Below are 27,309 nucleotides of genomic sequence, written 5' to 3'. Positions count from 1 at the left end.
TTAGGGGTTTACATATTCAAGAAGTCTACATGCAAACAAGAGAAGATATTTCTGAAATCCCACCTTCGAATTGTGCTGAGAATAAACCACTTTCTGAAGCGTTTGAAATATATTTATTGGTCAACCAAGGACCTCTAGTGTCCTTGCAGGATCCTGCACCTATTCCAAGGGATTTCATATATGAGATCAGACAGGAGAAGGACTAGGACCAGAAATCGTCCCAGTCATTTCTAACACACAGTGCCCATTTTTTCCTCGAGGCACCCATTATTAGCTAAATAATGATCAATCTGCGCAAAAACACAAATTTAGACATGCCCACTGTGCTAAAGATGGACCTGCCCATCCGGCATTTGCCCAGACTTCCATATGGCCAGTCCGTTTCTGAGATCAAACAAAGATAAGGGAAAAGGGAAAACAGAACACATAAAACAGTGTAGTTTCCACTTTTAATGACAGTTGAAATGGAGACTTAAGCAGCAAAGGTCTGCTGAAATATTCTGCAGAAGACAAGGCACTGCCCAGTACTGTAATAATTACAATAGTCATCCTTGTTTTAATTCTGGCTGGTGGCTTCCAGTCATTCATATAATTTATTGACAAAAGGCTAGAGGGACACATACAATTCGTAAGACATCCATCTTTTTACACATAACTTGTTTTATTGAAAAATCCAAATGACAAAATAAATCTTTCACGGCAGGCCTTAGAATCATATTGCTTCAAATGCCATATAATACAAGATTTTGCAAAAGATTGATATACAAAAAGAAACTCCTAATCATGGCAAATACTAGTGTGCATGGCTATATGTCATAGCAGATACACTTGGTCTGTAAAGAGTCATTCAGAGGTCCTGTATGTCTCTCTCTGAAAAAGGAAAATGTGGTATTCCAGCGCTTATTTCATATGGACTTAATCAAATCTTATGTAAAAGTAATACTGCTGAGAGTTTCCAAACAAAGATGTCCTTCTCTTAGAAAGACAACCATCTATTTAAATGCTTAAAATTAGAATAAAAAAATGCACATTTAAATACAGTTTGATGTTCTCTTCATTTGTTGAAAATGTTTAACGGTCCACCTCAAAACAAACAAACCTGCTCTGAAACAATGACACCTAAATAGTGACCAACCATAATGTAATTCAAATTGCAGCTGTCCTGCATCGAGTTGTTGTTTTGTTCGTTTTCAGTTTAAAACAGTGTGAGGAATGAATCAATTAAAAATAACTTGTAAATGATCATCAATACAACATCCTCCTCCATCTATAATCCAAATGATCAAATCTTATCCACTTTAAACTGTTCTTCTATTAAATATCTCCCTTATTAACTGATGCACTTATTTCATTGTATTGTACTTGTATTGTAATTTGTGCACCATTATTCAAATACATTGTGCAGTATTTTATTTTTGCTCTTTGATATGTATACTGGTCTTGTTTGGGTAGAAGGCACTGTAGCTTGTGTAAGGCAGTGTCTGCAGTCTAGAATGAATGGACCAAGTATGGCACCACTGTGGGGCCTATAGCAGTTGCAAACAAGATGCATCACATGCACTCAAACTCGTCTATACGCTGCTTGGTGTTGCCCGACCGAATCTGCCGGAGGGTCTTGTACTTGTCCCGTCCCGCTTTCACATTATCTGCGTGGATGATGTCATTTGCGGTTTTCTTGGTCTCATCCCGAGCGATGGCCAACTCCGAGCTCAAAGCCTGGTAAAGGAAACATAACATTACTGTCAAGTTTCACTATAGCTCACACAACAACACAGGCATAACAGGATACGTTTATATGCGCCATTCTTTTGATCTCTACACTATCATAAACAGTGATACAACCCCTATAAACAGTGCTGGGGGGGGTTTGATGTGGGCAGCAGCCACAGTCGGTCACTCACCAGCAGGTGTTGCTGCACACGCTCGTTCTTCTCGGTTTCGGTCATGCGCTCCTCCTCACTGCGGTCTTTGTAGGAGATGCCGCCCGTGAACTCGGCGCTGGCCTGGTCACTGCTCTCGTCATTCTCGTCATGCTCGTTCTCGGCCTGCATAGGCTCCTGTATGTGGGACGCCATGATTTTGCTCTTCAGCTCCTCTTTGGTCTTCTCCAGGTCCTCCTGCACCATGCAGGCCTAAGGGGGGCAGCCACTCATGTTAATGACTCATGGTATGAACTGATTCAGGAGAAGGAATATCAATAGGTTATGTGATACAAACAAACGGGTGAACTTCAGGTTAACTACAGTGCCAGCTATCGGGTTAGCCAAGTTCAGTATAATATCCATAAAGTATTTTGTTTCACCATAGCACAGTATTAGCCAGTCTTTCACCTGTCTGGTTCTGTTTCCCCCTGGCAGAAGAAATACACTATATATACAAAAGTATGTGGACACCGCTTCAAATTAGTGGATTCGGCTATTTCAGCCACACCCGTTGCTGACAGGTGTATAAAATTGAGAACACAGCCATGCAATCCCCATAGACAAACATTGGCAGTAGAATGGCCTTACTGAAGAGCTTAGTGGCTTTCAACGTAGCACCGTCATAGTAGCCACCTTTCCAACAAGTCAGTTCGTCAAATTTCTGCGCTGCTAGAGCTGCCCCGGTCAACTGTAAGGGCTGTTATTGTGAAGTGGAAAAGTCTAGGAGCAACAATGTCTCAGCCGCTAAGTGGTAGGCCACACAAGCTCACAGAACGGGACCGCCGTGTGCTGAAGCGCATAGCGTGTAAAAATCGTCTGTCCTTGATTGCAACACTCACTACCGAGTTCCAAACTGCCTCTGGAAGCAACGTCAGCACAAGAACTGTTTGTCGGGAGCTTCATGAAATGGGTTTCCATGGCCGAGCAGCCACACACAGGCCTAAGATCACCATGCGCAATGCCAAGCGTTGGCTGGAGTGGTGTAACACTCGCCGCCATTGGACTCTGGAGCAGTGGAAACGAGTTTCCTGGAGTGATGAATCATGCTTCACCATCTCGCAGTCCGACGGACAAATCTGGGTTTGGCGGATGCCAGGAGAACGCTACCTGCCCCAATGCATAGTGCCAATTGTAAAGTTTGGTGGAGGAGGAATAATGGTCTGGGGCTGTTTTTCATGGTTCGGGCTAGGCCCCTTAGTTCCATTGAAGGAAAATCTTAACGCTACAGCATACAATGACATTCTAGACGATTCTGTGCTTCCAACTTTGTGGCAACAGTGTGGGGAAGGCCCTTTCCTGTTTCAGCATGACAATGCCCCCATGCACAAAGCGAGGTCCATACAGAAATGGTTTGTCGAGATCGGTGTGGAAGAACTTGACTGGTTGCACAGAGCCCTGACCTCAACCACATCAAACACCTTTGGGATGTATTGGAACGCCGACTGCCAGGCCTAATCGCCCAACATCAGTGCCAGACCTCACTAATGCTCTTGTGGCTGAATGGAAGCAAGTACCTCTATAATGACCTCTATAAGATTCTACAGTCCTAATGGACCCAAATTGTACATTCATGTCCTGTGTGACAGTACGGTGCACCAATCAGCTCATAAATCTGTCACATTAAAATGGGGGGTTTGTTCTATACAGCACAATCACACAACATTTGGGACCTGCCATTTAGATTTGCATTCTTTTAAATGCGAAAATAGGGAAAATGTCACAATGGGGTGAGAGATATCCTCAGAGGCAAACAGGATTTCCCTAGCGTAAACACAGAGAGAAACCACCCCTTTCAGCCAGGCCCACAGCATGAGTCACCATGCACACAGGGGGAGAGGAGAGGAGGGGCCCCTCCAATGGAGTAACGCCCTCCACCAGAGGGAGTCTAAGGGCTCAGACACACCAATAGCGATTGCTGGCCGATAGCACTTAGCACCTCTGAACAGTGTCATCTGAACAGAGTGCCATCTGAACAGAGTGTCATCTGAACAGAGTGTCATCTGAACAGAGTGCCATCTGAACAGAGTGTCATCTGAACAGAGTGTCATCTGAACAGAGTGTCATCTGAACAGAGTGTCATCTGAACAGAGTGCCATCTGAACAGAGTGTCATCTGAACAGAGTGCCATCTGAACAGAGTGCCATCTGAACAGAGTGCCATCTGAATAGAGTGCCATCTGAACAGAGTGTCATCTGAACAGAGTGCCATCTGAACAGAGTGTCATCTGAACAGAGTGCCATCTGAATAGAGTGCCATCTGAACAGAGTGCCATCTGAACAGAGTGCCATCTGAACAGAGTGTCATCTGAACAGAGTGCCATCTGAATAGAGTGCCATCTGAACAGAGTGCCATCTGAACAGAGTGTCATCTGAACAGAGTGCCATCTGAACAGAGTGTCATCTGAACAGAGTGCCATCTGAACAGAGTGTCATCTGAACAGGGTGCCATCTGAACAGAGTGCCATCTGAACAGAGTGCCATCTGAACAGAGTGCCATCTGAACAGAGTGCCATCTCAACAGATTGTCATCTGAACAGAGTGCCATCTGAACAGAGTGTCATCTGAACAGAGTGCCATCTGAACAGAGTGTCATCTGAACAGAGTGCCATCTGAACAGAGTGTCATCTGAACAGAGTGCCATCTGAACAGAGTGTCATCTGAACAGGGTGCCATCTGAACAGAGTGCCATCTGAACAGAGTGCCATCTGAACAGAGTGCCATCTGAACAGAGTGCCATCTCAACAGATTGTCATCTGAACAGAGTGCCATCTGAACAGAGTGTCATCTGAACAGAGTGCCATCTGAACAGAGTGTCATCTGAACAGAGTGCCATCTGAACAGAGTGTCATCCGTGATGTAGAATCGTGTGATTTTTTGGGGCAGTCAGACGATTACAGCGGGTGGTCCCTAAAACACAGCGCGCTGAACGATCGGAGACGAACGCTAGATCCACATTTACCTTAAGGGAGCGCACACACCGCACCGAATGTCGATCTGCCGTTCATCTGCCGTTCGTTTGCAGTTCGTTCAGCAAGGTGTGTTTTAGGGACCACCTGCCTGTGGGCGCCTCTGACTGCCGTCATTTTGCACACAGTTTGCAAATTACGGCTGGCACTCTGTTCAGAGGTGCTCAGTACTCTCAGCCGACATACGCTACCGGTGTGTCTGTGCCTTAAGTATGGTATCTTAAAACAAACAGTGTCCAACTGTTATAACTTCAGAATAACATATCAGAGCTATACTTGAATGCTAGGCTATGGTTAATCCTAATCTTCACTTTGTTCTAATGGATGAATTACTGCAACATTGGATGTAGTTAATGACACATGGGACTAAACAATTTGAGAAGGTGGGGGAGGTCAGAGTGAATGAGGAGAGCAGTAGCTGAGACCACACCTTCTGTTGCCACTGCGTTGCCTCATCCTCCTTCCTCTGCTTGGCGTCCTCCAGTAGGGAGATCTTTGAGGTCAGCTCAGCCAGTTCCGTGGCCTGTGGGGAAAAACAGTATTTTCACTTTCTTTCCATGCGTTTGGATTGGAAAGGTTCAGATGTTTGCTTATTTTCATTTCCAAACCATGTGAATACTACCACAGTCAGAAAACTAGAAGTTAAACAATGTTCATACATTTCACAATTTCTAGAATTAGCTTATTAACGATCATGATAATACATGTTTCTGTACAATACAAATAATAAATGATTTGTTTTATTCCAATAAATTAACTACAGTAATTAACAATCATCACATTACTCAGTAGCTCATCACTCTGTAGCACAATGCTACGTGCTGACACTGCGTGTGCTGTTGGTGAATGTGTGTAATGTGTGGGTAACTCGCCAAGTGTTCCTGGTTCTTCATCTGGTTCTCAGACTGCTGGAGCAGGGCAGTCTTGGCCTCCTCAGCCATCCTGCGCTCCTTCTCCAGACGCTCCGCCTCCTCCTGAGCACGCTTCCTCTCATGCTCCAACTCCAGGGCCTTCCGCGTCTGTTCCTCCAACTCTGCACACAAACAGTAATGATGATAATAGACAGAACGGACTACATGTCCTGTAGCTTCATTAAGTCTCTCTTGCAAAATAGATTTTCTCTCAACAAGACTAACTTGCTTAAATAAAGGTTACATTAGGTCTTACAGTGCTTTATAGTGTGTTGGGTGAACACACACAACATATGTGTATTTAGACAATAAGCAATAATAAGTGATGAACAACCACTCTCTTATAAGACTCCAAGCTTTAAGTAAAGATAATAGGTTTTCTCTTATTTATTCGTTCTACAGTCATAGGGGGTTTCCAACCTTGCTGAGCTTTTTTTGTCTGTTCCTCAATCTGTTTCAGTCTCTCCATAAGATCCTCCTTCTCCTTTTCAATCTTTTCCTTTTCTTTTTCAGCAAGTTCTCTCTTCTTCTTTTCGTTCTCCAGCAGTGCCCTGGTTGACAGATGCCGTAGAGTAAACAGGGAAATAGAAGGGAGGGAACATGGACAACTTCCTAACATTTTCAAGCCTTCTTTATCAGACAATAGGCCAACCTAAACATTAGCTAAAGAGATCTGTCAATGTTCTGATGGCTACTGAAGTTAGAGGGACTTTAGTAAGAAGCATCCACTCATAACAAAGACCGTCAGACAATAATGTCTGGCCAGTGGCCACCAGTTGCCACCCACAACAGTCTGCTGTGATTTTAATGTTAGAAATGATCCATTGATGCTCTTCATGTTCAGCTTTCTTTTTGAGCATTGCTGTTGGGCTGATACAAGGACGATACAAAGACAGAGGCTGGAGTAACCACAGGTCTCTGAAGTCTTGAAATAGACTTGTAAGCAGTAACTACAGTGCGGTGGTAGTGACACTGACCTATCCATCTTCTTGTGGTTCTTCTCCTCTCTGGCCTGGGCCTTCATCTGCTGTACCTCGATGGTGTCTGGTTTGCGGCGACGCATATACAGCTCATGGTTGCCCATGCAGAGTGCCAGGATGCGCTTGTTGATACGCAGTCGTGGAGCATAGAATACAAAGTCCTAGGAAAGAACACGTGTGAGTACCAGTAATCTTTATAAAAAAAAGTATTATGGCAACAATAATAATTTCTCTCCCTAGTAAATACTTTATAACTTTATCAAATCAAGGTTTATTGGTCGCATACACCCTTTAGCAGATGCGAGATTCGTTTTTCTAATTACACAGAGTCAGATGAACTCGTGGATACCATTTTTATGTCTCTGCATGCAGTAGGAAGGAAGTTAGAGGTAGTTTTGCATACTCTAGCATACCTGTAGACTTCCAGTTGTTGCGTTAACGCTAGTTAGCATTGGCTCGCGAAACTACCTCTAACTTCCTTCATACTGCACGCAGAGACATAAAATGGGTATCCATGAGTTCATCTGACTCTGGGCTCATCTGACTCTGCCATAATCTCGCAGTATTCCTTTAACCATAAGTACAGAGAGGGCATTGGTGGTTACATACTGGTGCTTTCTTGTCAATGGGTTTGATGACAAACTTCTTGTCGTTGAAGGAAATATTCCTGATTTCACTCCATGGGAATCCAATTTTAGGTGTCATCCTGTTGAGGCAAAAATGTGATATCAACACAGTGATATTTGCGTTCTCATTTACACTTCGTCACAATCAGAAAACAACCATTAGACCTGAGTTTGTACAGCATATGTATAACAGCTTTCAGTCCCATATGTGTGAGTACCCATGTGGTGTACATTTCTACATGAGTCACTCACTTATCATTCTGTTCGTAAATGTTGAGTCCGAGGGCGTCCACTCCTAACCATAGCTCTGATCCTTTCTTGTTCTTGATGCTGAAGTAGTTGACACCGTACATCTCCAGGTCCTGAGCGATCTTTAGGTACTCCATCATTGAGTCCTCTCTGTGTGGGTAAAATAAATCAAGTCATTAAGCACAGAAGGAACACAAGCTGTTAAGTTATTAAAAGACTACCAGCTGGGTAGCTGCCAAAATAATTCTCAATAAGAGTTGATTGTCAAGATGCTTCAAAATCACAGCACATGCTTTCACATACTCAAGCTCTCAGAGTGCAAATCTATTCACTCTATGAAAGAAGCTAAAGCAATTTTCCACATGACGTGGTATGTCGTACTGTGCAGAGAGATATAGAACTTTCAATTGAAACCAATAGAGGCAGATGTTTTTCAGGCCAGGGACAACAGAGCTAGGAGGGGTAAGTAATGTGTGTGTCTGTGTGTGTGTGTTTCAGTACCTGAGCATGCCCTTGTGTTCCTCATGCCACACCTGGATCCTCTCCTCCCACTGCTCCTTGTTGAGCTTGTGCTGGTCCAGGACTCTAAAAACACGAAGACAACATTAAATGACACTTTAAAAACAAAGTATGCCACAATAGACTGTTTATGGCAGAGAGAGTATGGAGGTCCAATCAAAAGGTGTTATGTAAACTCTAGAGATGGTGGAGGCCTCACCTCTGAGGCAGCAGTTTGTCGCTGGACAGGTATCCTGGCGAGTGGATGTCCTTGTTGTAGTCAGCGTACTTGGCCTGCACGGCGTAGGAGGCCAACAGCACAGCCGTCTCCGGGGGGCAGTAAATGTCATCATTGAGGATCCCCTCCTTCACCTGCAGGAAGAACAGCCTCTGGGTGGCCTCCTGGATCAGCTCCTCTGACACGTCCTCAGGGAAGAACTTTCCCCGGAACTTGAACAGCAGTGGGCTTTCCTTCCTCACATCCTGGGCAGTCACCTAGGGTCAGGGGTCATACAGCTGAGTGGAGGCGCCAGGAGCAGTTTCTCTTTTACCTACACTCTTAGAATTTGTGGTGACTCAATGAACCCTGGACATCCTCAAGGAACCCCTGGAGTTCTTCAACGAACCATTGCTAGTCAAAGGTTAATATTTGCACCTTCGGTTAGTTGAGGGGTTCTTGGAGGAACCTTTATGGTTCAATGTAGCAAGGGGTTCCTGGAGGAACCCTGGAGTGGAGGCGTGGCTTGGTAGGGGTGTGGCTTTAAGATAGATATTTGTTTGGTCATCCATTAGAGTAAATGTCATTCCTGTTCATCTGTTCTGTTGTATTGTCATCACATTAAGGTTGAACACTGACAGAGATGTATGAGTTCCTCAAGAGCATATGCAAATCCCAAAATTTGAATAGCTACCACTTTATTACTGTATGTAGTCAGCAATATTAATATTATTAATATTATATAAGAATATATATTTGCATAAATATTCAAGGAACATATTAATTTACAGAGTACGAACTTAACATGTTGAACAGGAATGACATTTACGCTAACGGGTGACCATAAATAACTATCTGAAAGCATCGCCTCCAACAAGCCATGCCTCCAATCTGATAGGCTGCCACCTCTACAATATATTATTAAAAAGGTTCAAAATTGAACCCTTTCCAACACAAAAAGTATCCGGTTCGACCTTTACACAGGGGTTCCTCGAAGACCCTTTTCAGAGGGGTTCCTTTTCAACTGGAAAGGTTCCGCCGGTGTGGCAACCAAAAACTGTTTTTCCAGGCACCTTTACTTCTAAGAGTGTAAGGTGGCATGGAAGCCTTGTTCACTATGTCCTTGTTTAAATGGAGGCACTCACCTTCTTATTAAGCTTGAGCCATGTTGAGAAACCTTTTGTATCCTGGTACTGCAGTCCGAAGAACCACACTTCCCGCAGTCCGATTGTCTTCACAACCTTAGGGCACACAATTTTTGAAATGTAACCCAGCTCTCAACAGGGGTTAATTGTGTTAAATTGTCTGTGAAAACAGTGTTACGTGACATTCTTGTTTCATGTCAGGTTTTAATTTACTGTTGGTAATGGTGCATGATGGTTGAGTCATTCATTGAAAACAATATAAGGATCTAATCCTCTCAGGTTTAGACGTTCTATAGAGTTATATTAAAGCACTTTTACTGAAGTATGAATACAGAATCATCTTAGTTTAGTGCATAGATAATCTACTTATCTAAATGACTAAAATGTAAATGTAAATGTTATCTTTTCAATGAATAACCTTCTTGATTTCATTATCAGTTTCAATATAACACTGTATCAAATAACCATTTCAAAGCTAAACCTAATGCCAAAATTGTAACTGCTTGAATTTTTAAACACACTGAACTCATCACAAAATTGGATATAAATACGTAAATGCTGGCCTGAGGGATAATGCAGTTGCCAGCCATTTCCTAAGAGTAATTGCTTGGACCTAGGTGGTGAACAGCAGTTTAAACTTGCTCAACATAACTTAACTCCTAATTTTCTACCCTAGACATTGATATTTGTTATATCAGTACATAATCTCTCTCTCACACACACAAACAAACAGAGGCGTTGGATCCATTAGGCTAACTGGTGAAAGGCATCCATTTTATGTATTACGAAAATCTTAACCAGATTTAAATAAGAATTAAGTCACATATTACATTTAGTGCTTCAGCATTGTTGCACCATACAGCTCTATTTCTGATTGCCTGAGTAAAAATAGAGTGGAAACTCTGTAATCTTATCTAATGGCTGTGGAGGGAGTCATCCAGTCCCCTGCCCAGATTGCCCACTACATCAAACGTCACTTAGAGGGGTCTGTGGCTGTCCTGACACAGATATGTCTGGACAACAAAGTCCACATTAAGTTTAAAAATTAATAATAATAAAAGTAATAGAAACAAATTAATAATCTATGTGATTATAAGCATTAAGTGAGATAGGTCCATTATAAAATTGGTGATGGATGCCTTGGGGTGATTCAGAGAGTGTCTGGCCCCTCTGCTAAAACAATAGAGATGTAATCTGAGGCCAGGCTGGCCTGCCATACAGCCATGATGTGTTTGTGTCTGAGAGTGCCACTTTAACACTGGTGGGACCAAAACGGCTCGCCAAGCGCCAAGCACCAAGCACCAATCTCTACATACATTCCTCTCCTCTCCTCACACAGACAGGCAGGCATGGTACAGCTTGAGACGGCTAGGGACTGATGACCACTCATGCACTAAATACCTTGGAGGAGGCACATATGCTGTGTAAACAGCCTTGGAGAGGAGCTGGTGGGGGTGTTTCCCATTAAGAAGACAGTTTAAACACACTACCACTGCCTGCACACCACACCATCACCAAATCACCCAGTTCTACACAGTCATCTGATTTGATTGAGCCGGCCTTGAGTTGAGATGGGTAAGCTTAGGGTGGGTAGATAGTTTAATGACAAATCCGAAGCACCGCTACAACTCGTAATATTTTACCGTGAACACTGCAGCAGAAGCGAACGCCTGCCTACGCTACCCTTTCCTCCACGTGAGGCTACAATAAATCGACTTTCCCCGGGAAGCTGTGAAGCGCCGGGGAAGCTGTGAAGCCAGCTGTAGCCTATTGCATGATTCTGTTTATGAGTCAGTTATTAAAAAATGTGAAACAATGTTGTGTATGTTAACTATTGCCTGATTGTGTTTATGAGTCTATTATTAAATGTGTATGTTTACTGCTTTTCATTAAATAATGTATGGCTACAAATATTGTATATACATTCCTTCATATGGGCAGAATATTGTAATCTAGGCCTATATAAATTCGTTCATATGGTTATATAAAGGCTGAAGGCCAAAAACAGCCAATATCTAGTTTCTACAATGTATTTTCGTTTTAAATCATGTATTTTCGTATTATGTAGTTCTTACACTATCCATTAACACGAACAATTCACTATAAAACCTTTCTTTATCAACAAAAAAGCGTAGCAAAATACTTAAAAAGAATATGGCAAAACTAAGTAGTTCTAAAACATTTATTTCAAATAACCAAACAATACAAAAAATAAGAGTATTCTACATGACAATGCAGCGCCATAAAAACAAGTTCATTAACACATTTTCCCTCATTGGGATTTTGGAGTCATTGAAAGGGTTGAAATTGATGTGTCATGAAGACGTGTCCAAGTGGGCTAGGTGCTCATTTTTCTCAGATGGATTTTGGAGTATTCACAACTGCAACTTGAAAGTGTAGGCAACGCTCTTCAGGTAAGACTCCAGCCGTTCAATCGTGGTGTACTTCTGAACTAGTGACTTCTGATCCTTCTGTTGCTTGCGGTAGAGGGGTCTTTGCCATGGTAGAGAAACGCCAGCAAGTTGCTGCTCCATTCTCATTTCACGTCTTTGCTGCTGTCATTGAAATGCCTCGATGAACTTCCAAATGGTGGGGTGGTAAGCGCAAAATTCGCCAAAAATGTTCGATGCCAGCCCTCCACTCCGTTGTTGGTCTTCGCCAAGTCTTGCAGGACAGCATCGTATCAGCTCCATAATTTAAAAATAAAGAAATAAGAGAGATATAAGCAGATTAGCATCCATGTTATTGGCCTTGGGCATACTGCCATCAATAATGAGAAAAATAATAATAAAAACATTATTATGTTAAACAGGACATTTCCTACCTATGGGAAACATTGGTTTTCTCCAATGCGTCCGACCTTCTCTCCAACCCATGTTGCCTGAAAGTATGTCAGGAGCTCCTCAAGTTGTTCGGGGCGCTGAAAGAACCGCGTATCCAGCATAACTTGGAGATAACCCCGTCAGTGAGCGTTATGCAACTTTGGCATTCGAAAGCATCATATTCGGTGCACTTCCAGAAGGACTTTGCGGTCTGTCGTTACCGTCTGAAGGTGTAGCCTTCATGCCCCTGGTTATGAAACTCTGGTGACGTCCCGGTTGCTTGTTCTGACCTCTAAGAAGAATGAATACTGAGGGTAGCAGTGCAAGGTCTTTTTAAGCAGACTATTTGGATTATTGGCAAATGAACGACTTGCAATTTGATTGCTGACAATCGAAGCCATCCATCCAACCGATTTATTCAGATCTGGCAGTTCAAATAGGATAGTTTCAAAGGTAATTGATTGGGCCTAGTTATTGTTCATTAGCAGCATATAATTGCATTCATTCTCTTAAATCTCTTAAAATAGCCTATACTCTTCTTGTGCAATGTATAGCCTACTGTACTGTTTGTCTGTCTGCATGTCTTGGTGAGAATCTTAAATTAATAAAATACTAAATAGTCTTCTTCAGTTTGTGTGTCTATTATTCCCCCCAGTGTCCTCACCAGCCAGGGTAGGGCAGCACTTTACAACATTCCAATGTTAAAGTCTTGTGAATCTCTCAGGCATATTTTTTTATTTAAAATGGGAAGAATGGGAGAGATGGACAAATACTGATTTCAAAACAAAATTGACTACATTCTCATTCATATTATCAAGACTTAACGTGAGTATCAAAATAGTTTTAAAAAGATGCCCTTGCCTTAAAGTTGAACCTTGGATAGATCTTTAGTATAGCCTATACCAGGGATGGGCAACTCCAGTCCAGATGTGTTAGCTGGGGCTGGGGCAAAAGTGTGACACCAATCAGGCCCCAGAGGACTGGAGTTGCCCATCCCGGGCCTATAGAGTCAACTCAAAATATGGTATTCTGTTCTTTTGAAATACCCTACATTTTCCGTATCATATTGAGACTAAATGAAAGGACATAGCCTAAATGGATTTGGTGATATTTTCCTACATTAAATTGACTTAGTAGACTGTTCAAATGTAGGGGGAAAGGCAGACGTTGGGTTTCTGTGGCTCTAATTTCATAATCATTTTCGTTTTCAGACGTTTTCCTTTTGTAGGCCTACCCATGTGTCACTCCTCACTCGGAAAGAATGTTCATTGATGTCAACACCAAAGCTGATAATTGTGAATTGATTAAATTGGAATGATGTGAATAATGATGATGATGGTGAGAGCCCAGTATAGCCTAACCCTTTAATCATAGGTTATTGTTACTTTGTGTCTCTGAAATCACAATGAAATCACAATGTTTCAATTTCTATAGTTATGTGACAGGCTTTTTTAATTGAAACATCCAAATGTCAGCCTTTTACCAGATATACAGTACCAGTCAAAAGTTTGGACACACCTACTCATTCAAGGGTTTTTCTTTATTTTTTACTATTTTCTACATTGTAGAATAATACTGAAGACATCAAAACTATGAAATAACACAAATGGAATCATGTAGTAACCAAAAAAGTGTTAAACAAATCCAAACATATTTTATATTTGACATTCTTCAAATAGCCACCCTTTACCTTGATGACAGCTTTGCACACTCTTAGCATTCTCTCAACCAGCTTCACCTGCAATGCTTTTCCAACAGTCTTGAAGGAGTTTCCACATATGCTGAGCACTTGTTGGCTGCTTTTCCTTCACTCTGCGGTCCGACTCATCCCAAACCATCTCAATTGGGTTGAAGTGGGGGATTGTGGAGGCCAGGTCATCTGATGCAGCACTCCATCACTCTCCTTCTTGGTAAAATAGCCTTAACAGCCTGTAGGTGTGTTGGGTCATTGTCCTGTTGAAAAACAAACAATAGTCCCACTAAGCCCAAACCAGATGAGATAGCGTATCGCTGCAGAATGCTGTGGTAGCCATGCTGGTTAAGTGTGCCTTGAATTCTAAATAAATCACAGACAGTGTCACCAGCAAAGCACCCCCACATCATAACACCTCCTCATCCATACTTTACGGTGGGAATACACATGCGGAGATCATCCGTTCACCCACACTGCATCTCACAAAGACACAGCAGTTAGAACCAAAAATCTCCAATTTGAACTCCAGACCAAAGGACACATTTCCACCGGTCTACTGTCCATTGCTCGTGTTTCTTGGCCCAAGCAGGTCTCTTCTTCTTATTGGTGTGCTTTAGTAGTGGTTTCTTTGCAGCAATTCGACCATGAAGGCCTGATTCACACAGTCCCCTCTGAACAGTTGATGTTGAGATGTGTCTGTGACTTGAACTCTATGAAGCATTTATTTGGGCTGCAATTTCTGAGGCTGGTAACTCTAATGAACTTATCCTCTGCAGCAGAGGTAACTCTGGTCTTCCATTCCTGTGGTGGTCCTCATGAGACCCAGTTTCATCATAGCACTTGATGGTTTTTGCGACTGCACTTGAATAAAATGACAAAGTTCTTGAAATGTTCCGTATTGACTGACCTTCATGTCTTAAAGTAATGATGGACTGTCGTTTCTCTTTGCTTATTTGAGCTGTTCTTGCCATAATATGAACTTGGTCTTTTACCAAATAGGGCTATCTTCTGTACCCCCCCCCCACACACACACACCTTGTCACAACACAACTGATTGGCTCAAACACATTAAGAAGGAAAGAAATTCCACAAATTAACTTTTAAGAAGGCACACCTGTTAATTGAAATGCATTCCAAGTGACTACCTCATGAAGCTGGTTAAGAGAATGCCAAGAGTGTGCAAAGCTGTCATCAAGGCAAAGGGTGGCTGTTTGAAGAATCTTAAATATAAAATATATTTTGATTAGTTTTTTGGTTACTACATGATTCCATATGTGTTATTTCATAGTTTTGATGTCTTCAATATTATTCTACAATGTAGAAAATAGTAAAAATAAAGAAAAACCCTTGAATGAGTAGGTGTGTCCAAACTTTTGACTGGTACTGTATATACTTTGGAAAGTATTCAGACCCCTTGACTTTTTCCACATTTTATTACGTTACAGCCTTATTCTAAAATTGATTAAAATGTTTTTTTCCCTCATCAATATACACACAATACCCCATAAATTTGCTAACATTTCTGAAAACCTGTTTTTGCTTTGTCATTATGGGGTATTGTGTGTAGATTGATGAGGAACATTTTTTATTTAATCAATTTTAGAAGAAGCCTGTAACGTAACAAAATGTGGAAAAAGTGAAGGGGTCTTAAAACTTTACGAATGCACTGTATCTGCAGGCCCAGTGCAATCAAAAATGTGATTTTCTTTTTATATATATTTCCACACTATGAGGTTGGAATAATACTGTGAAATTGTGAAAATGATGATAATGCCCTTTTAGTGTAAGAGCTGTTTGAAAAGACCGCCTGATATTTCAGCCTGTTTTGGTGGGATGGAGTTCTAACCCTCTCGGAAAGTATTCAGACCCTTTGCTATGAGACTCTAAATTGAGCTCAGGTGCATCCTGTTTCCATTGAGCATCCTTGAGATGTTTCTACAACTTGATTGGAGTCCACCTGTGGTAAATTCAATTGATTGGACATGAAACACGACTGTCTATATAAGGTCCCACAGTTGACAGTGCATGTCAGAGCAAAAACCAAGCCATGAGGTCGAAGTAATTGTCCGTAGAGCTCCGAGACAGGATTGTGTCGAGGCAGAGATCTGGGGAAGGGTACCAAAAATGTCTGCAGCATTGAAGGTCCCCAAGGACACAGTGGCCTCCATCATTCTTAAATGGAAGAAGTTTGGAACCACCAAGACTCTTCTTAAAGCTGGCCGCCCGGCCAAACTGAGCAATCGGGGGAGAAGGGCCTTGGTCAGGGAGGTGACCAAGAACCCGATGGTCACTCTGACAGAGCTCCAGAGTTCCTCTGTGGAGATGGGAGAACCTTCCAGAAGGACAACATTCTCTGTAACACTCCACAAATCAGGTCTTTACGGTAGAGTGACCAGACGGAAGGCCCTCCTCATGACAGCCCGCTTGGAGTTTGCCAAAAGGCACCTAAAGACTCTCAGACCATGAGAAACAAGATTCTCTGGTCTGATGAAACCAAGATTGAACTATTTGGCCTGAATGCCAAGTGTCACGTCTGGATAAAACCTGGCACCATCCCTATGATGAAGCATGGTGGTGGCATCATGCTGTGGGGGTGTTTTTCAGCGGCAGGGACTGGGAGACTAGTCAGGATTGAGGCAAAGATGAACGGAGCAAAGTACAGAGAGATCCTTGATGAAAACCTGCTACAGAGCACTCAGGACCTCAGACTGGGGCGAAGGTTCACCTTCCAACAGGAGAACGACCCTAAGCACACAGCCAAGACAACGCAGGAGTGGCTTCGGGACAAGTCTCTGAATGTCCTTGATGGGCCCAGCCAGAGCCCGGACTTGAACCCGATCAAACATCTCTGGAGAGACCTGAAAATAGCTGTGAAGAAACGCTCCCCATCCAACCTGACAAAGCTTGAGAGGATCTGCAGAGAAGAATGGGAGAAACTCCCCAAATACAGGTGTGCAACGCTTCTAGCGTCATACCTAAGAAGAATTGAGGCTGTAATCGCTGCCAAAGGTGCTTCAACAAAGTACTGATTAAAGGGTCTGAATACTTATGTAAATGTGATATCTCCATTTTTTTTATTTTATAAATTAGCAAAAATGTCTAAAACTGTTTTTGCTTTGCCATTATGGGGTATTGTGTGTAGATTGATGAGTGGACAAAAACGATTTGATCAATTTTAGAATAAGGCTTTAACCTAACAAAATCTGGAAAAAATCAAGGGGTTTGAATACTTTCTGAAGGCACTCTATATATATAACAAAAAACTTCTGGAGCCCCCAAAAATGTTTTGCTCGCAGGCCTACGCAATAGCAAACAGATTTATTCAATGAGAAGAACAGTGAGAGAGTGAGAGTTCCTATAAAAATAAACCCTCCACTCCAGTCCCACACCTGGGCTTCCATTCCCCAGCTTGCAATTTACATTGATTGGCATTAGAAGAAAAGCACCACAAGAACGTGTAATTTGCCACTGAGGAGGCAAAACCATTAGCATGTTTCAGCAGAGCAAGCATTGTTTTTACCTGGTCGAAGAGTTGCTTTCCCGTTGTGTTGGGCTGGATGGCAAACTCCAACTCTGCATCCATCGTGGTAACTCGCACACTAATCTGTTAAAGAAACCAACATGAGTTAGTACGCTGTGACTGACAACCAGTGAATCCCATCAAAATAAAAGTTAGTTGTGTCGGTGTACCTAATTTACAACAAAGTGATTATCATATTAGATGCCTCTGAGAATTTGAGATTGAGAATCAATAGCATGTTGGATCAGTCTACATTGATTATAGAGACTGTTAGAGTTACTTACTTATGATTTATGCTAATAAATATATACATTTATATACACAATTAATTTTTTGGATTGATCAAAAGGGAATAGGCCTTATAGGCATTAGAATGAACCCTCGTTCTATGAACCCTCATTCTATGACCGGAGGCAGTAGAGTTTCACAGCAGGGCAGGAGTGCACCTACATGACAACATAGGGCCAGGCATATGAGCACACTAACTTGGCAAAGTCATTTTTTGATTAAACATTTTGGCAGTGTTACTTATAATTGCCTTCATCTCATGAAAGATTTATGGTTATAACAAGGTGGACCCACACACTTTCAGAATAAATGGTGTGTATGTGGGTTGTCAGATATGTTTCATCCAAAATGTCAGTGGTTTATAAACTGATAACTACTGAACAGAGCGGGCAGCCAAGGCATCATAGTACGTTAGGTTCCAAATACTGCTTTCAACAGGCAGTAAGCAAAAGCCATAATACAACAATTTAGGCTGACACTCAACTAGTCATTCTAGACAGTTGGGTTGCTTCCAGCAATGTTCCAATGCTCCAGTGCCATTGCCTAGCTTACGTTGCTCCCAGGTCTGGGATATCTGAGACTAACACTCAACCATGACTTTTATCAAAGCAGTGTGAAACATTTTTGTCTTTATTTGAGAGCTGTTGCATGTCCATCCTACTCCATTAAATACTCTTTGGGTATACTCCTTTGAGACATAATTAATATGCATGTTAATTTCAACTCCCTTACTCACTAGAGAGGGGAGGGTGGGGCAGACAATTACAATGTTTCAAATATGTACAATGTGGGAGAGACGCCATTTTCCGTGCCTGGTACAGACAATTAGGGGAGGTGCTAGACTAAAATGATTGATCAGCCTCAAACCCTGGAAAAAACAATTGCAGGAAACCCATTGAGGGAGACAGCGCAATGAGGTATTATTAGCTTATATTGGAAAAAGAGGCACACTGACTTCACAGAAACCAAAAGGGAAATAAATATTTTATCTTAATGATGCGATAAAATTTGTCCACTACACTAACAGAATGTTAAACAGAATTTAGTGGGAGTAGATTTCACATAGAAGTAAAAACTACCTACAGCTACTATGAGGTATACTAAAACTGTGTCAAATTAAATAATTTTGCATCTGGCCAGTATACCTCTCTAAATGAGTGGCAGAAATACTTTTGGGGTTTTCGCATGCTAAGCGGACATGTTGTCCCCCAGCTCTCTCTCTCTACCAAGCTGCTTCACTACAGGAAGTAACCACATCCTCTGGTAGCTGGGCCTCGCAAAGCAAGGGTGGGCCGCCCAACATGGAGCTCACTAACACTACATCCTGTAATGCATCACATTGCTGCTTGCCTGCCTTCCTCTCAGAGATAACGTGTGCTCAGTGATTGCACCAGCACAATTTCTCTTTTTGATTTCTTAACACACACACACACATGCATGCAAAAAGGACACGTAGCTCTCTATCGCACTGTTTTGCCCTCATATGACATTTACTGTAGGCCTATACGTAATTATGATAAAAAGTTGCAAGTTCTGCCATTTTTGTAACTACACAAGTGGAATAAAGAAAAGTAGCCTTATTTTTAGAATGATTTATATAACAGCAGGCATACAAAACCTGATGAGCTAGCCATCATGGATATCTCAGTCTTTAGACCACTACATCATGGCCCAACACTCACAGCAGTCTTATAGCTAGTATGAATTAGAAACAAATGGAATTTGCCCATAAAAGGAATGCAACAAATGAGTATATGCTGCCTGTCTTATGGTATACAAGCTTCCTCCTGCTGTGCACCCTAAACATATTTTCATCCCACGCTGTGAGTGATTAATACAGCTATATTGACATGGCTCCATGTTCTCTGTCCTCTCAGAGATAACATGCACAATCAGCCAGCCTGTGTTTGAGTGTGTGTGTGTATGTGGCGGGGAAATAACTGAGCAGGCCTGAGGCCCACGCCTGAGCTGAGCCACAATGGCATGCTTTATTTCCCAGCTGTGTGGCTGATTAGGGCTGCGTTCTTTCCCCTTTGTGTCAGCAGGCCCCATTCGCTGGTCAGGCCACTTGTCATCCTGCCACTTCCTGTCATCACTGGCGCCACAGAGCAGAGGACTGGAGTGGCTGGACTGAGGCGGCACACAGAGTAGAGGGCTGTAGAGTAGAGCTGTGACTGGACCGAGGCCTGTAGGAGCAGGAACTAACTACCGTGAACATTAATCTCATTTAGGCTTCACCAACGACCCAGACACATTCAGCCATCTACAAGTAATTAGTACAAACCTTTAACATGGTTGGTTCTGAAACAAATTCTACGCCACTCAACAGTGCATATTTGAGTTCCTTGTTTTATTAAAACGTATGACTTAACACGATCTGGACACATCTCAAAGGTGTTACCTAACGTTGTGGGGGAGAGATTAATAAATCAACTTTGTATTTCATACAAAATGAAGGCCCAGTTTTCTAGGGAGTGGTTAGCTGAATGTTTCATTTCCTCTGTCCATTTTCTGGCAATATCTACCAGTGAAATGAAGCTTTAAGTGCATTTGCAGGCTATTTCATGAGCGATAACTTATATTTGTAAACAAGTTAGGGCCTATAACTGTCTATTGCCATTGTTACGTTCCCCAATAACCAACCAAAAATCGTTGCTCAACATAAAAAGATAACTAACAAATGAGTCACTGACAACAAAACAAACCAGGTGGGGTTTTAAAATGGGTTCTGAAAGGCATCCATGCCTACTGAATGCTGGCCAAGCAAACTCGAGTCTCAACACACACCCACCATGGACACCCACTAGATTTGCCTGATAAACTAAACTAAAAGAAAAGAAAACCCACACCAACTTAGGTTAGGGAGTGAAAATAAACGTGGAGCAAACCGAACAGGGAGACACAAAATAAAAGGCTTTGTATTCACAAACATAGCGGGAGAGTTAAACAGCAGTCTAGCTCTTCCAACATCTCTCATGCCAACTGGCGCATAGGCTCTGCAGTGCTAAAATGTCACCTGTGCCAGCACAGGTGAAACTAAAGAATGTTTAACAAGGCGACAGTTGCAACACATCCAATCAGGGCAAGCCACACCCAAACAGAACCAACCTCGAAATCAAAAACGAAATCGACCAAAACCCCAAAGCCTATAACACCATAGCCGAGTGGCGCAGCGGTCTAAGGCACTGCATCTCAGTGCTTGAAGCGTCACTACAAACCCCCTGGTTCGATTCCAGGCTGTATCACAACCGGCCGTGATTGGGAGTCCCATAGGGCGGCGCACAATTGGCCCAGCGTCGTCCGGGTTTGGCCGGTGTAGGCCGTCATTGTAAATAAGAATTTGTTCTTAACAGACTTGCCTAGTTAAATAAATAAAAAATAGCTATTCCTTTTATGGTTTACCCTAACTATGAACTGAGCCACACCAACAAATGTGAGTTGAATATAACTTCAGTGACTAAGATTTGTTAAATGACACTAATTTACAAGATCCAGTAAGACATTGAGAGTAGATTTGCATGTAAGACCCACATTGTGCCTCTGTCACCATGTTAAACATTTATTTGCATCATTGTTTTGTTGAATCCCCTAAATCAGTGGTTCCCAGCCAGGGGTACTAGGACCCCTGGGGGTACTTGGCCTATCCACAGGGGGTACTTGAGAAGACTCATGTGACCATAGGCTTACTGGTAAAATGCACATGAGGGGTTACTTCAGGGGTAGTTCAGACAGACCAACATTTTGTTGGTGGGACAGTAAGCGAAAAAGGTTGGGAACCACTGCCCTAAACCATACCACTTTTATATTTTCTCTATACACTATACTCTATTTTCCCAGCCAACCAGACAAACTGCTTAACATGACATAGCCTACTGATTAGACATTATTTTGTTGTGTAGTTCAGGCCAACAGGTCCTTGGCTGCCAGTCAAGGGTTGTTAAGAAGTGACTTTCCTGGGTAAAAATAGTTCATCTCACACAGGAAAAAAGGAACCAAGAATGTGCAGTTCTGCCTGGTAAGGGTGGGTCTCACATGGCCAGTGCTCAGAACACTTCTCACACACTATTATTAGAACAGCAGCAAAACATCACTCTCAGTAACAGGACCAAGTATAGTTTTGTGGGTGATTCCTCACAAAACTAGAACAAAACCGACCATGATTTGGGGATTTTCACAAAATGTAATCCATAGAAGAGTCCTTTGGAGGAAGGTTTGATTACATATTTTAGAAATGTGTATCTTAAAGCATAACATTTTGAAACAATTAATTTAAGTTGGAATAGTTGTGACATTTTGGCCTTTGGTCTTTGCAGACTGTACATCGGATTCAGTCTTTTACGATTATCACGTCACACTGTGCGATGTTACCAAATTAAAATATTGATATCAACCTGGCCAGATTGTACGATATCCTTCAATTCTGTCGTCACATTCTGCGATTGACTTTCGAGGCTACGTCAGCTGACGTAGGCTACGTCAACTGCAGCGGTGTATTTGATCTGCGCATGTGCCAGCACCAGCAGCGCAAGCCTCTCTCTATGCGAGTGAAGTGAGTTCGGAAAAACTCTTAAGTATGCATCTTCGAAATCATTTACACATACAAGCTTTATATGTCCAAACTCAGAATCAAATAGGCTTCCCCAAAATAACATGGTGGTAGAACGTTTTATTTTTTTAAATATTTTTTACGGATTTATCAAAATCCCATCAATTAATTAATATAATATGCCATTTAGCAGACGCTTTTATCCAAAGCGACTTACAGTCATGTGTGCATACATTTTTACGTATGGGTGATACCGGGGATCGAACCCGCTACCCTTGCGTTACAAGCGCCGTGCTCTACCAGCTGAGCTACAGAGGATTTCAAGTAGCCTGATTTCAGATGTGTCATGTAAACAAGATTATTAGGGAAATCGTTATTCTTGCACAGCATGTAAACGTTTAAATCGAACTATTATATTAATCTGACTATTTACAATAATCGTATTATTGTGTACATACTCAGTGCCGGCCGTGTTACTATTGGTCAGTCATCGGGATCGCCTCATAACTCCAGTCACACACAATACACGATAAAGGCAAAAAAAATCTGACACAGCCAGAACTGTCAGAGCCTACGACCGCACGTAGTGGTACTTAATCGGCAGACCTAGACCCTGTCACACTGAACGAGTCAAGACATCCGACAATTGTTTACAACCTAAGAATTTGCCCACGACGTGGACATTTTGTCTGGGACAGCAAAATCGTGGCATAAGACGGCTAAAATTGTACAGTCTGCAAAGGCCTTTACCCAGGTCTCCTTTAAGACTCTATAATGTTTAATCTGTAGGTGCTACAAAATCACCCATGTTAATGTTTCCATTCTGCCTTGGGAACGTTCAATGCCTTTTCTGTCTTGTAAAGGGCGTTTGGTCATACTGAGGAGCAAACAAAGCTATAACAAATCTTAGCAATAGACTGTATTTCAGTAAAGTACGCAAATGATTATAAACTGGGACACCAATCACTAGGAAAAAAGGAAGTTACATTTTCCACTTTCCAAATTCTCTTTCCAACATGTTTGGAATGCCTCATCCTTCAACTGCATCCCTTCAAGACATCTGATTGAAATACAAACAAATAAACTTTGAAGGGGATTCAAAAATCATAAATAAATGGAAATTAGGAACTGATGGATAATCCTTATACTATGTTAGATTCTTGGTCACGTACTTTTGGAGGTGAATTTTAACCATTCACAAACATATTCCCATACACAAATGGAATACAATCAATTAGAAAAGTATTCATAGTATGTTTTAAGGTCAACAACATAAACAGGAAGATTTGAGCCACATGCACTGATGTAGAAACTAAAAGCTCTCTCTGACTTTAATTCTGAGAACTAGGTTAGCCTCAAACTATTAACGCTCAAATTGTATAAACTCCCACAAAAGACAGTTTTACAGAATCAATACAAGAATTTCAATTATATGTTTATATTTTTTCAGATTGAATGTGTTTGTGAGTCTTATATTAGATTCAAGTTAGTTAAAGTCACTGTACTATGACTTGCCCTTTTTCAAATCAGGTTCATGAATCCCAGATAATGCCAGCTCCTTTGTATTCAAACACCTTAAAGCAACCACTTATCAGTACAAATTGATGAGGTCGTTATCAGAATCATTACTGTTCACTTACCAACTTAGTAATAGTCCAGTGCTTTATGCTAACCTAGGGTGAGATCCTATGTAAAAAATAAATAAAGTTCTGTTTCTAACAAACCTCATCTAAATCAACTCAAAAACACACAAAAAACAACAAAAGACAACTCACTGGTTGGTTTTCTGCAGCCAGAGAGATGTTTCAGACCTGCCGCACAGATACCCTCCATTTACGGGCTGAAGCCCCCAAAGGTTTGCATAATTTCTGCCTTTCACACACTCTACCGCCTGTAGTTTAGTTTATTACAAATTGTTAATCTCAGCTCTGCTATGTGCGTTTACAGAGCTGCTTAATCCCCTTCTTACATACCACTGGACTTTCCACTTCACTTGGTTCTATTATTTGTTGTTTGTGAAGAACTAAGGCTTTACCAACTAACAAAATTATACTTATGCCATAATAGTATTTCACTTCACTGGACCGTAGTAAGTAGAAATTGCTGTTGATTAGAATATCATAGTTCTGAAGGAAAGCAACCTCACAGAATAACACATTTATTAGTGATGTGTAGAGTTCTAGAGTCTAAAGGTACATCTGAAAGAAAATTAACCAGACTGCAAGTAACTTTTTAGTGATGAGAGGGTTTTATGAATGTAATAAAATTGCTTGATGTAACATAGCATATCATTTCTGACATGGGGTGACCTGTAGAAGTGCTTAAAAACCTCAAGTGCTGAAACACTGCCTGAGGACCATGCAGTTGCACAGGACGGAGAAGGGGGAGTCTGTGCTGTGAAACACCAAATAAGGCTTTCAGTGGCAGCGTCAAGTGACTGCAGGCCAGGAAATAGCTAAAAAGTTACTGACGCAATCTTAGAAACCTTGAGTCACTAGATTACAGTTCCTTGGGAAGCTATAACATTGCCAAAAGAAGCACAGCCAAAGCCTACACTAATGGTAGGGGGACACATGGATGACTTCTGTGAAAAGACATGTCAATACATAACTACAGATTAAAATAAATACAACTATAATCTTCTCATCAGTTCACAATTGATTCTTACATGCTAAATGTCACAATACTGCACATTATTTTACTGTCATTACCTGAGGTGCATTTGATCGCAGTAACTGATTCTTATTAAGCAAAACATATTTTTCAAATCCTGATGTCTTACGTTCTGTCTTTCTGGCCTAAAATCTGATGCAATACCGAGTGGCTTATTCATTGTTCCTAATTTGGTGTAAATACTTGATAAAGATAGCGTAGAAATAAAATCAATTACAAATGCAATGCTATTTAACATCAATAGAACTGATCCAGTAGATTCTACATTCAACTAAATTTCCCTGGGCTGGACTATATAGCAAATATCTAATCACACAGGCCTGGTAATCTAGGCCAAGGTTTGCCATAGATCAAACTTTAAGAACCTGCATTTCTAGATACTGTATCTCCTAGAATAGCCTATATTTTCATAGAGCACAATGCAAGCGATCTGACCTCCATCACTCAATAGCAGGCCTGTAGGACAGGCTAACATGGGAGTCCACTGTTGAAGAGTGCATAAACTTGCTGTTGTACTACGGGGTACCACAAAGACAAACACAACGTCATCGAATGGGCAATGGGAACATCCGGTAGGCCTACAGCAAACAAAATCAACACTAATAGGTCACATTGATATGAATTGGATCCGGTGAGGCGTTTCTGTAGTCTCGAGACTACAGAAACGCCTCACCGGACCCAATAGGGATCGAGTTGATATGAAGCCAACAAGGGCCTATTCAACTTCTTGAAAGTTCATTCAAAAGCCAATCACGTTCCAGGAAGGGGGGATTGCCGATGGCGCATAGGTTGACACAAAATAACGGTTCATAGGATAGACACAAACCTAGGGTAGCCTAACAAAAAAGAACGTTGAGCAACATTGTATCAATTCCTTGAAATCGGTAATAAATCAAGTTTAGGATATGCTAGAGAAAAAATATAGGCTACAGCGTCCTGCCCTACATGAAATATATGTTTTAAAATACACTTTTCATTCATTTGAGGCGCGCTAAACCTTTTCTGAACCTATATGGCCCTACATAGGCTATACAAAGTCAGACACATTCAGTAGGCTAATTGAGTTAAATGTGCCAAATATATGCTTTCGAAGAATTATAGAATTTCAATCCAAACATTTTACTTTATAGCCTGTCATGGGCTAAATTATCTTTCTCGATCAAACAAGACCGCAAGTTGGATAGCTACATTTTGACCAGAGATAGCGTTTTATATAATGTCTTATTTCTATGTAAAACATTTTATTTAATTTTTTTTAACTGGTCCCACACATTAAAAAAGGCTACTCACCGTCTTCGGCATTTTCGCAGTTATCTGTCCTTAGTCACTGATGTCAGGAATTGGATGATAGCAACAATGGAGTCAACAAAAAATTGTGTCCATTAGATAAAGCGCACAATCTCAAAATCCTCCGTCAAGTTCAGTTAAACTTTGATTTCAAACTTTTCCCACAACCTAAAGAAGGCTGCTCGTATTTTCCTATTTTCTTTGTATCGCCTCAAAGTGGTGGTACAGAGCTTGATTTCCTGCTAACGGCAATGTGACTGAAAAACCACACCCAGCCCAAAGAAGACATACAAAAATGAGTTTTTCAGCAGACTCCGCCTGTATTCGCAATGACCCGTTATTCCTTTGTCAAACTCAAGTTGAACGTGAGCAGCTGAACTAAATTCCTGGACTTTAAATTAAAGCAGGGATACCCCACTGAATTCCGATATACGTAAATAAATTAAAGCCGGGATACCCCACTGAATTCCGATATACGTATTTTCCAGCATACCATAAGCATACAGCTAGGCTACTGTCAGTAGCGACATTTGATTTCACTCCAGTTTTTCAATCTAAGCTATAATACCATTTTGAAGGTAACACACTGTTTGGGACAGGTGAACCGGATAGGGTGGTTAGGCATATTTGATTAAAATTGCCATTGCCTATTCTTTCAACAAACACCTAGTCAGAACTATATTTTTATAGGCTAATGGATCGAATAAATATACATTTTACATTTTAGTCATTTAGCAGACGCTCGTATCCAGAGCGACTTATAGTTAGTGAGTGCATACATTTTCATACTGGCCCCCCGTGGGAATCGAACCCACAACCCTGGTGTTGCAAGCGCCATGCTCTACCAACTGAGCTAAATAACATTTATTTTTACAAACAATTATTGAACCTCAGACGAGTTTTTTCTTGTGACACATAGTCTGACACCCCCCATATGACACAATTTCCAATCAATACAATAATCACC

At 41.5% G+C, this 27,309-nt stretch overlaps 1 protein-coding gene across 1 annotated transcript; it reads right to left on the bottom strand.

Moving 5' to 3' along the window:
* Positions 1 to 550: 550 nt before the first annotated feature.
* LOC311135947 (moesin-like) lies at positions 551 to 26,908 on the bottom strand. Its single transcript, XM_084169988.1, has 13 exons — positions 26,346 to 26,908; positions 17,549 to 17,632; positions 9,514 to 9,609; positions 8,372 to 8,646; positions 8,155 to 8,238; positions 7,657 to 7,803; positions 7,388 to 7,484; positions 6,776 to 6,939; positions 6,219 to 6,349; positions 5,760 to 5,920; positions 5,318 to 5,410; positions 1,902 to 2,132; positions 551 to 1,716 (listed from the first exon to the last, which is right to left on the bottom strand). The coding sequence occupies exons 1-13, from the start codon at positions 26,355 to 26,357 to the stop codon at positions 1,552 to 1,554; spliced, it is 1,740 nt and encodes a 579-aa protein (XP_084026114.1). The 5' UTR covers positions 26,358 to 26,908; the 3' UTR covers positions 551 to 1,551.
* Between the last annotated feature and the right edge of the window lie 401 nt (positions 26,909 to 27,309).

This window comes from Coregonus lavaretus, assembly GCF_964263955.1.
Source record: "Coregonus lavaretus genome assembly, chromosome: 10".
Classification (NCBI taxonomy): domain Eukaryota; kingdom Metazoa; phylum Chordata; class Actinopteri; order Salmoniformes; family Salmonidae; genus Coregonus; species Coregonus lavaretus.
The sequence above is the reverse complement of the archived record's forward strand: the minus strand, read 5'-3'. Positions and strand labels throughout refer to the sequence as shown.